Below are 12152 nucleotides of genomic sequence, written 5' to 3'. Positions count from 1 at the left end.
TCTCAAACATGTCTCTTCCAACCAGATACAGAACTAATGTCACACTAAATAAAGAAAGAAAGAAATATTAACGAAGATGAACTGGGGTAATGGAAGTCTATGTGGAGAGCTCAGAACGGGGCCTGACACACAACCTAGGTGTTGTATAAATGACTGGTTATGATTACCATATATTATAATGTCAAGGTCACCTTGAAATAGATAGGAGTTAAGATGTGACAGGTGCCACAGAGAATACTCAGAGCCTTGAAATTTCATCTCTTTGATTTGGTTCCGAGTGCTCGCTCCACACCTCTTACCTGTTCACTGGAAGAGGGCAGTTTGTGAGGGTCCATGGTCAGGCTCTTTAGATCTTCTGATATGGTCTGCAGGTGGGTGATTTCCCCTAGCATTGAGATTTCTTCTTCCTTAAGGAAAGTAATTGATGACATTATTGTTATGAGTGATTCTCACTTCCTTGTCATATTCCAACCACTTTACTTAGGGTCACTGGTAACTGCACAACATGTCCACCTTTGGAAGTGTGGGGAGGGAGGGGGGGAGGAAATCTGCTGAAGGTCCACTGAAATACAAAGGAAAAAGAAGCTGGGCACTGTGGCTCACACCTTTAATCCTAGCTACTCAGGAGGCTGAGATGTGAGGATGAGGATCATGGTCCAAAGCCAGCCTAGAAAGAAAAACCTGCAACACTTGCAAACTCCAATTAATCACCAAAAAGCCAGAAATGGAGTTGTGGTTCAAGTTGTCAAGTGCCAGCTTTTTTTTCTTGGTCCTGGGCCTTGAACTCTGGCCTGGGCCTGAACACTGGGCCTGAGCTCTTTTTGCTTAAGACTAGTACTCTACCCTTGAGACACAGAGCCACTTCTAGTTTTTTCTGTCATTTAGTTGGAGATAAGAGTCTGATGGACTGCCTGGGCTGGCTTCAAACTGTGAGCCTCACAACTCAGCCTCCTGAGTAACTAGGATTACAGCCACCGGTGCCTGGGCTAGAATACCAGCTCTGAATGAAAAAGCTAAAAGAGAACACACAGGCTCTGAATTCAAGCCCTAGTACTAGTGGGGGGAAAATAACAAAAATAAAAAAATTCAGTCATCACCAGAGTGACGTGACAGGGAAGGAGCCTGGGGTCCTCACGGAAGTGCCAGACTTCCAGATGAGCTGGGATCAGGCCCTCAACACGGGCTGTCTCATAGCATCACATCGCACAGCCCCTTCCACAGGCCTAAGAGTCAATGCCTAATATGATCTGGGGCTATTTGGGTCAAAATGTTTGTGACAGTACATGTGTGTCCAATAGACGTTAACTGTCCTCTGCCCCATTTTGTTTTTTAGTTCCCCACACCCCACAATCTTAACAGAAGAATGGAAACATTTTGGTCACCTTCTTTTTGGTCACCTTCCCAAAGTGCCCAGCTGCGACCGTGGCTAGGCAAGAATGGTCCAGAGAAAACTTTTACATTCGGGGGTGGGGGGGGGGCAACTCACATTTAGAGATTTTTGCCAGGGCTGGGAAATGCAGGCCAGCAACTTGATCATTGCTCCAAAAATGCCAGCTACACAAGTTTTCCATTGCAGCATGTGTACAACTTACTTAAAAACTAAATTCGATACGACTAAAGATACTTTTTAAAACTTGAAAAAAAAATAAGTCTGAATTGATTCAGTGAGGCTCTTCTAATTGTTTTACTTAGCCTGGAAGTCTCAAAAAAAAATCACCTGGAGGTAAGTTTTAAGCACTTTGCTAGGTCTTCTTGACTCGGTTGTTTATACAAGTCAATAGCTGTATCTGGGGCTGAGACCAGTGAACAGGAATGCACGCTTCTGCCTGACATCAGCACCTTGCAGGCAAGCGATGTTCTACAGATGCAACTCCTCCAGCACCATTCTGACACCACAGACTCTCAATGCCTCAGTGATAGCTACACACATGGAAGATGGAAGTCCTGCCCCCTCTGCACAGAAGTTCACGTTTCTGGAGCTCTGCATCCACTTACTATCACTGGCCGCAGCATGGAGATGAAGGTGCAGAACCGACCTCGCTCTTCAATCAGTGCCTTGCGGACAGCCTGCTTTTCTGTCTCTTCCAACAGGAGATATTTATCATTGACGTCTTGGAGAGCACTGTCCAACTGAGGCTGGATGTCCCCTCTCCCTGCAGATGAAACAAAGCCACAAGGGGGGTGTGCTGAAATATCTGTTTCTGGAATAATCACTCGTCCTCTCTGGGGGCCTTGTTGGATCATTTTCCAGGATTGTAAAAATTATCCCAAAAGATTCAAAGTGCCCATTTCCCTAGGATCAGAATACGGATCCAGTTTCCAACACTTAAACGGTACATTTTTGTAGTTTATTCATGACAAGAGGACTCTCCTGGGGCCGCTCTCTGACTCATCGCCTCTTATGTCCACACAGCCTTCTGCCAACCCAGCCTTGGGACACACAGCCAGTGCTGCTATTTCCTTTACAACCTCCTGAAGAGACCAAGGATGGAGGAACAAGGTGGGATCCTGTGGATGTTTCCAAAAATGAACACAAGTTGGCTTTGCTGGTCAACCTCAATGAAGGAGCCTTGGTTGGAGAAGGTTCTATCCCTGAAAACAAAGGTGAGATATCCTTGCCTCTGTGGGCTCTGAAAATCCTTGGAAGTTCACTAAACTATCTCAAGTACTCTTCCATAGAACAAGCCTTGTGACAAAAGACTTATAGTCAGGTCTCCACTGGTGACAAAACAATGGTGGAAAGTACATCAAGCTTATTGTTTACCCACCTGGCCATGTCTACAGACCCTAGTTATACAGAGATGACCATTTCTAGAGTTTCAGACAGGATGTTAACCTTTCTAACAATGCTGGGACATGAGGAGCAAGTTGTCTGTGTAAAGAAAGTTTTATTAGAACACAGCCATGTGCATGACAGAGTAAAGTGTGGTGACTAAGACCAAGCTTATTTGTTCCTTTGCAAAAGTGTGTTGCACTTGAAAATAAACATGGGTGAATAGGCACTGTGTCTAAGGGAGTAGTTACAGCAAAGCTCATCTGTAGGGGTACAACTCGGGGGCAGGGTCCCCTCTTGAGCTTCTATGCTTGGCTCCCTCTGAAGGGAGCTAGAGAAAGTTTCTAAACTCCTTCAGGATAGTGTTTTCACCTTTCCCTGAATAGCTTCCATAACAATGCTGTGCTTGAGAAACATCTGTATAATAATGTCTAAAATACACTGTGTTAGCCAGTAAATATAGTATGTGCAACGTTGTATGTTACACAAGTCTCCCTATTCCAGGTGAATGGTAAACGTATGATGTAATTCTAAATAATATATAGTATCTAATGCCATAGAAGAATTTTTTTCTGTCAGTATAAGCGATTTAACTTGGGCCTTCCTGATTCCAAGGCAAGTGCTCTATCACTTAAGCACTCTTCCATCCCTGTCGTGTGTGTGTGTGTGTGTGTGTGTGTGTGTGTGTGTGTGTGTGTGTGTGTGTGTGTGTGTGTGTGTGTGTGTGTGTGTGTGTGTGTGTGTGTGTGTGTGTGTGTGTGTGTGTGTGTGTGTGTGTGTGTGTGAGAACCAGAGGCTTGAACTCAGGGCCTGGGCACTATCCTATTTTGCTTAAGGCTAGCACTCTGTGTACCACTTGAGCAACAGCTCCAGATGTTTATTAGAGATAAGAGTCTCACACATTCCTGCCCAGAATGGCTTTGAACCACAACCCCTCCTTCTTAGGTAGGATTACAGGCCTGAGCCAACAGTGCCCAGCTTGTGTGAGATAGGGTCTTGTTTTAAGCCTAGACTGGCTCAGACTGCAATCCTACTGTTCACACTCCCACTCCTCACAGGAATGACAGGTATGCACGAGATAATGGCTGACATGGAGTCTTACAAATATCTTTGTCCATGCCAACCTGAAACTTCAGTCCTTCAATCTGGCCCACCCTCCCCCTCCCCACACTCAGACTAAGTAAGGAAGATTTCAGGCTTGATACCTAACCACCAACGAATTTCACCAAACAGTTATGTAAGAAATCTACTGGCAAAGTTTCTGCCTGTGTTGAGGCAGTTCACTCAGCACCCAGAGACTCCCCCCACCCCTGACACACACCCCACATGATCCTCCATCATTTTTCTTCAACTTCTTTGTAAAGGACTTGGGGGAAATCATTCCTATACATTAACTGGGCCACCAGAACCACTGGCTTTAATGTTTTTAGTGGACAGAAACCTTGAAAACACACTCTTGGATTCTCTCCCAGCATTTCCCAGGAGGCAAGCACTCTTGTGAAATGTCACCCACCTGTGTAACCCAAGCCTACACAGGGAAGGCTAGGCCATCACCAGGCATATGAAAATTGAGGATTTTTTCTTCATCTATTTTTAAATGATGGCTGTGCAATAGAACCCACCTGAACTGAAAATATCCAAAACAATCGCAATGGTTACAAAGTTCAGAATGCTGTAAAATAGTCACTCTTTATTTGCAATCTGTAAAACTGTGGCCAATTACACTGGATGTGGCCTCACTGGCTGAGGCCCCAGGGCTCAGGTTCAGCCTCTTCTGTTCTGTCTTAACAGCAAATTAGGAAGAGCTACAAATCAAACCAGGACAGACAGACAGACAGACAGACAGACAGACAGACAGACAGACAGACAGAGATAGATAGATAGATAGATAGATAGATAGATAGATAGATAGATAGATAGATAGATAGATAGATAGATTTGTACTTTCTTTTGTTTTTGAGACAAGGCCTCCTAGTTCAAGCAGGCATTAAGTCACTGTAGTCTAAACTGGCTACAAGTTCCTCTTGCCTCACCTTCCTAAATTCTGGGATTGCAGTCATGTATCACCATACCTGGCTTCAGAAGTTATTTGCTTCAGTAAAGGAGCACAGAGGGAAGCAGGGAGAGACAGATTTAAACACATAATGTTTGAATATGCTTGAATATTCATTTTATAAGAGGATAGCCATAAGCAATGGGAAAGTTTTGTATCTCTTTCACAAGTTACAGACATCTGTCAACTTGTAATTAACCAAGAGTTTTGTGTCAGGTGCAGCAGATACACATGTATAATCTCAGCACTTGGGAGGCTGAAGTTGGAGGCTCTTGAGTTCTAGACCAGGCTGGGCTACATAGTGAGATCCTATCTAAATAAATAAGAATAAATAATATATCTACATTAAAGATGTATCTACATAGGAAATCAAAGTGAATGTGTTATCTAATTTGCTAAGTATAGAGCTATATTAGTCTATGATTATAGCAGTTATTTCAAAGATGCATTATGTTATAATTAAAGAACTTCAAACCGTAGTATCCAAAAATACATATAATCTGTAAAGAGTGCTCTAATTCTGGTTCTAGTGAGAATATTCCCATTGAAGAATCTAATCTAAAAACACAATGATTATTTCTTAAACTCATTCACACAACATATAATTATATTTATTAAAAAAACAACTTCAGAAGAAATTATTTTCTGTCCTAATTATATGTATTATTGTTTTAAAGATGTTGCCATGTTTGGGGACCACAAATCCCCAACCGTATTGGTCCTAGTTTAATAAGAATTGTCTCTCTAAAGAGTGACATTCATCAAGATGCACTGTACTTAGAAGTCAATTTGTTGAATGGTAACTCTTGAACAATTAAAGGATGTGTGGCGGGGGGGGGGGGGGGGGGGGGTGTCTTGAACTCTGGGCCTGGGCGCTGTCCCTCAGCTCTTCAGCTCAAGATGAGAATTCTACCACTTGAGCCACAGCACCACTTCCAGGTTTCTGGTGGTTTATTGGAGATAAGAGTCCCATGGACTTTCTTGCTTGGGCTGCCTTTGAACCGTGATCCTCAGATCTTAGCCTCCTGAGTAGTTAGGATTACAGGCACGAGCCACCGGTGCCCAGCAAGGGTAATTTTTAAAATACGTATTTTTATTTTTAAAAAGTGTTGCCTCTCAGTATTTCCAGAGGATTGGTTCTAAAGCCTCCATAAATACCCACAAGTTCCTTCTATAAAATGTCAAGCTTGAATATAACCAACACACATCCTCTCATATACTTTAAATTATTTATAATAACTAACATGATAACTAATACTACATAAATCATTCTTATACTATATTGCTTAGGGAATACTGACAAGAAAAAAGATTTACCAAGGCTCAGAATAGATGAACAAAATTCTTGTTTCCTGACAATGGGACTTAAATTTAGGACCCAGGAGCTATTCTTGAGCTTTTTTGCTCAAGGTTAACACTCTAACACTTTGAGCCACAGCTCCACTTCTGCATTGCTTGTGGGTAACTGGAAATGCAAGTTTCACAGACTTTCCTATTCAAACCACAATCAGAGCTCAGCCTCCTGAATAGCTGGGATTACAGGCATGAGCCACCAGCCTCTGGCTCAAATATATATATATATGATCTGTGTTTAGTTGGATCTGCAGATTTGGAACCTGAAGGCAAGGAAGTCTGACTCGTAAAGGCCTATTCATTTCCCTCCTGTAAGCAGTATTAGACCTGAACATTCATGCTCCTCAAGCAGTCCTGGCCATTCTTGTCATCCACCTGCTTCCCCCCGCCCCCAAACATACACACACTCCCCTGGTTTCACCTTTCTACCTTCCCTGTGGAGCAGGCCACCAGGTCTCATGTCTTTGCTTAACATCTACCATAGAGTTGGACTGACAATCTTAAAGTGTCAATCCAACTATCTTGGACTAGCTTTCCCAGAGCAGCCCCAAAGTAACCAACCAACCTACCTACCTTCCTACCTTCTTTCCTTCCTTTTCTGTCTCATTCTCACTCTCTCTTCCTTCCTTCCTTTGTGTGTGTGTGTACACACAGGTCCTGGGTGTGTGTGTGTGTGTGTGTGTGTGTGTGTGTGTGTGTGTGTGTGTGTGTGTGTGTGTGTGTGTGTGTGTGTGTGTGTGTGCGTGCGTGCGCACAGGTCCTGGGGTTTTAACTCAGGGTACTTGCTCCCACGTGGCTTTTTCTGCTCAAAGCTGGTGCTCAAGAACTTAAACCACATCTCCATTTCACCAAAATACTTCCAACAATCAAATATGAGCACTCTTCTTCAGTAGCTCCCACCGCTCTCAGGAAAAGCTCATTGCTCTAACTTCACAGGGCCCACCTTGCACAGTGATATGCTTCCCTGCTGGTCCACTCCCAACCTCAGCCTTCTGAGCCATTGTCTCCCTTTCTTCCTCCAGGGCTGAAGCTGTCCTATCTTCATGAACAGGGTCCTTGATTCCCAGGTAGGCACCTGCCTGGAGCCTGCCTGCTCATCCTGCAGGTCTCTGTTCATCCTCCAGGTTGGAGGGATGTCCTAGAGCTCCCTTCCCTGACCGGGACCCTTACTTGACCTTAGCTGCCATTTCATCTATTTTCCCCCAGTGATTTGCTCAAGGTCACTTTGGCCTCCTTAATTCCAATTAAATTGGAAAATCCCCGAAGGGGAGAACAAAGTTCCAGGAGGGCAGAACCAGGCAGGTTCTGTATCTCCTCACTCAGCACGCTTTTCTGGGAGACAGCAGGTCCTCAAATATCTGTGAACGAACGGGGCACTAATGGAATAACTCAAGCAGAGCTGGCTCACTGGGCTCGATCATCATGCTCTAAAATGGCCTAACACGTTGGGACCAGCAATTTCCAGAACTGCCAAGCAGCCAGACAAAGGAAAGAGGGCTTAGATGCCTTAGATGGACTTTGCAAGCAAAATTCCTAAGCAAAGAATTGGTTTTTACCTGCTGGTAAAATCCAAGTCATTCTTGGGAAACCCACCTCTCCCTCCCCTACCCCAGTTTCTACATGAGATTGTCCTCACAATGGGAAACTCTCAATCAGCAGCCAGGAGGCCCTTATAGACCAGGAAATAAATGACGGTTCTCTATAGAAACCACACTTAGACAAAGTGTTAGCAATAGGCAAAGTGTCAGGGGACAAATCAACACCCTGGAAGTTTGGAATATATATTTCAGTTAAGGAGAATTGACAATGTTTTCTGCAGTAAACGTTCCATATCAACTTCCCAACGTCTACACTAGATATCCCTAAATCTGCATAAACATTCAAGGCAGGCATTAATTACCTTTTTCCAGTGTTGGGAAATAAGACTGACACAGACCATGTATCCTGCACAGGACCACAACGGCCAACTGAGCCACTTACTAGGCTCAAGTAGAACCCAACCTTAGATCTTTTCTCCACCAGAAGCCCATATTTATATTGGCTAATCACAGCAAACAAATGCAAGATGGCAGAAGCTCATCATCCCTGGTCTTCTGATAAGAGCCCAATCAAAAAGCTGATCTAGGGTAATTAACATCATCAGGAACTGTCCAGCCTCCACTCTGCAGCCCACACTGTGAGTTTCATGGCTGTGCCAGAAGCAGATAGGAAAAAGCACCTCTGGCCTGCCTGGAGCCAAAACTGCTGCCAGGGGCTAGCAAAAAAATCAGAAGGCATTTCTTTGGGACAGACACTGGAAAAAGTGATCAGAATCTTTTCAGTGATTCCCATTTGCCCTCAAACACATACAAACGCTCTATTTCATTCTATTTGTTCAGATTTCTACTCCTCACAAATCAGAATGTGGCTGGCCAAAAAATGGTGTGTTAAGAGTTTAATGAGTAATTATCTTTTATCTTCTTTTCGTGGTCCAGAAACTAACAGTACATCAAACAACTGATGCCATTCAAAACTGAGTGAAATGTACGATATAAACACTGACACGGGATAGAAATACTGAGCTACACCGTGTAAATGTTGAAGTGGACATGAAATGTGACACTGGAGATTCAATTTTGACTAGTAACTCTCTTTTCCCATCAGAAAGGTGCTATCTTCTTATCCTTATCCAAGTCATCTACTCTTAATACCCTTTGGCAGGTTTGACTGATTCTCCAAAGGGGGCAAAAACAACCACCACAAATCAAAAGAAAGATGTGCTCAAATGGCATGCTTTGCAGACAAACAATTTCTATTATTCGTTCAGTACTGTACCTTAGTATCCCTTTACCTATGAGATATGAATACGAATACCACCTAGTTGATATCAAAGGATTCTTGCTGTTTGTTGCATAGAGTGTTTCAAACTTCCCTGCTGGCTGGCTCTGAATGATAATCCTCTGGATCTCAGTCTCCTAAGTTGCTCAGATCACAGGTGAGGGCCACCAGCGGGTGCCTTCCTCTTCCTAATTCAACTTTCTAGAGTCTGCTAGGCACTTCCTTCTTCCAGGAAACTTCACCTTCCCTGGAAAACCAGTCCCTTCCTTCCTAGCTGCCCCACCCACCCCCCATAGCTCTTTGTCCATATAGTTTTTTTATCTATAAGATGTGAGAATGGTGTGAACTAATTTTTAAAAATACATATTTGGGCCCACACCATGAAAGAAATCAGTGGTCCAAGCAAGTTGTCCTTTGTGATTCTTTCCTGTTTTATGTTTGGTCAAAATGAATGCTGAGAAAAGCACTCAGCTCCTGCTGTGACTCCACACTGTAAAGTGTGGCCTCTGAACACAGCCAGATGCAAGTCCCAGTTGCTGAGTACAGGGAAAACTTTGTCCCCAAGTCACATACAAGGTACTCAAGCGGCCAGGATGGCAGAGAGGAGCTCTGCAAAGGGAGAGGCTTCACAGTTGCAGGCTTCCAGGGGAGTCTGCTTGGCTTGAGCACTGCCACCTCTGACAACTGTTTTCATCCTAAATGCAGCAGCGCCATGCAGGAGCTCCCTGGGCTCCTGATGGTCACCCTTGATCTGAGAGGGAAAATCCTACTAGTTGGCTTCTGCCATGTTGGAGGGTCTGCCAGCTGTTGGTATTTCCTCATCTGCCTTCAGCCTCTGGCCACAGTCAGACCTTCCCCTCCCCTCTGACATCTTGTGGGAAGAGGGTGCCCTACACCAGCCCTCTTCAATAATCACAGGAGCGGGGCCTGGAGGGGACTCAGACACAAGGCAGGGCAAAGGGCGCACTGGACTGCAGGCTTTAGGGTCACTGTGCATTGTGTCAGTGGGTTTTGTAAGCATGAGTGAAATGCTGTGTGGATATGTGTGTGTGTGTGTGTGTGTGTGTTTGTACACACGTGACTGCACGCACTGGACATAGCCAGGGATGCTTAAACCACAGCTGGCAGGAACACGGTCAGTATATATGGGCCTTTTCCCAGATAGCAAGGATGATACAGTAAGTTGGGATGAGTTGCATGATCCAGTTTGGGGTCTGACTGCACATGAGGCCCTGTGATGGGGCCATCCTGGAGGCAGGTGGGTGGAGGCAAGGTCCAGGACAGCTTAGTAGCTTGGAGGGTGTTCCACCTGGGTGAAACGGAAACCTGCCTCAAGTCTGTCCCTGGAGCATAAGCCATGCTGCCCATGAGAACCCCTCTGGGACATGTTGACCCTTCACCGGCAACTATACGAGTATCCTGTGTGCCCACCTCTGAACCCCAAGCTATGCCTTTTGCTGATGTTCATTACAGACCTGAGAAGCCCAGATTAAACCCCAGATTTCAGGGAGCCCAAGTCCCTGAAGGAAATAGGTTATGTCCTCCCAGGCAAACATACCTTCAAGGAGTTGTAAATTCCTTTCATTGTGGAATTTACAACAGGATGCTGAGGTTTAAGGCTAATAGAGCTATTTGGTCTAAAGAAGAATTCATTGTCTATCATTTCTTTCCCACTCTCCTTCCCCCCCTCCCTCTCTCCTTCTATATATGCATACATACATGCATCATATATATTCCCACTTTCTAAACCACACCTTTCTCTTCTTACCTCCTTTTTTTTGGTGGTGCTAGGGAGTGCTAGAGCCTGGTACACAGGAAGCCACATCCCCAGCTTAAAGAACATTGCAACTATTATCAAAGCTCCTTACAATGGAGATTTCTATATTTGTTTTGAAGCCAAATCTCTTCAGATCACCAGGCTTTCCTTGTGTCCTTATGTTCCCGCTACTGATACAGCACTGTGGATCGGCCTCTGAAACCTGTTCTCATCAACACAAGGAACTAAACCAAAGGAAATGTCTCTCAAGGGTGTCTCTTACTAAAGATGAGGCAGAATCTGGAGATACAATGCCAAAGGATTGTGTGATTTCTCCATTCATTCCAAATTTACCTACCGACTTCAGTTCAAATAAGTAAGATGCTCTGTTCATCCCATGGACCAACTCATGCCAGCATCTCAGAAAGGGCCTCATAAAACTTGAATAAAGCAGCTAGCCTCCAAAGTGCCATATTGTGTGGTTGATTTATATAACACATCCAGAAGAGGCAAATCGAGACACAGAGCAGTAGGGGGGGGGGGGGGGGATGGGATGGAATAGGAACTGAACATTGAGTAGGTATGAGGGGGGTCATTGGGGGTAATAAAAATTAGGTAATGGTGATGGTTTCATAATATTGTGAATATAAAAGCCACTTTCAGCTGATATGGATGTTACCTCAGTAAGCAAAAATGTGGGTGTGTCTTACCTTTCCCCCAAAATGTTTTCTAGAAACTGTTCAGGTGGTTTCATAATCACAACACCAAGAAGGGATTGGAAGGGATTTGACATCACAAGGGGATGTAGAGGCAGAACTGTGTCCCCCAGGACAAGACAGCAGCCATCCCGGATGACTGAATCCAATTCCAGTAAAATGCTCAGAGGACAGGCTGCACACTTAGGCAGGAGCGTCACAGGGACACTCAGACAGACCTTCCCTCCCGGCACAGAGAACAGCACAGACTCCAAAGCAGCTTGCAATTCATTGGCATGATCGTCCACAGTGGGGGCCCACATTCACCCAGAGAATCATTATGAGCAGTGAATTTAAAGATCTGATACGTTTAAATGAAACATTTCACAAACTCTGCTGGAATAAGAAATACTTCTGAGGCTTTAAAAAAAAAATGAATGTTTGGTTTTGGAAAGAACTGTAAGGTCCTGTGCAGACAGAAAAAGATTTTTTAACTTTATATAGCCAAATATGACTTAGGAATTGTATGTGTACACCAGTTCTGAAGCTTGAACTCAGAGCTTCTTGCTGTAGCTTGACTTTTTATTATGATTTCTTTTTGTTCAGTGCTGATGCTTTAACAACACTTTAGCCAAACCATCACTCCAGCTTATTGCTGGTTAACTAGAGATAAGAGGCTACCCAGGCTAGCTTCCAACCGTGATC

General features: G+C 44.3%; 1 protein-coding gene across 7 annotated transcripts in view; it reads right to left on the bottom strand.

Moving 5' to 3' along the window:
• Mtss1 (MTSS I-BAR domain containing 1) overlaps window positions 1–12152 on the bottom strand; it is a 145488-nt gene that overhangs the window by 13259 nt on the left and 120077 nt on the right. For all 7 annotated transcript variants that reach the window (XM_042672883.1, XM_042672885.1, XM_042672886.1 and 4 more), the window contains 2 exons: window positions 1996–2153; window positions 300–407 (listed from right to left, as the gene is read on the bottom strand). In XM_042672883.1, the coding sequence (XP_042528817.1) occupies window positions 300–407; window positions 1996–2153 (266 nt within the window). The remainder of the gene's footprint in view (window positions 1–299; window positions 408–1995; window positions 2154–12152) is intronic.

This window comes from Dipodomys spectabilis, unplaced genomic scaffold (assembly GCF_019054845.1).
Source record: "Dipodomys spectabilis isolate Male_0828 unplaced genomic scaffold, ASM1905484v1 ptg000783l, whole genome shotgun sequence".
NCBI classification, from domain to species: Eukaryota; Metazoa; Chordata; class Mammalia; order Rodentia; family Heteromyidae; genus Dipodomys; species Dipodomys spectabilis.
The sequence above is the reverse complement of the archived record's forward strand: the minus strand, read 5'-3'. Positions and strand labels throughout refer to the sequence as shown.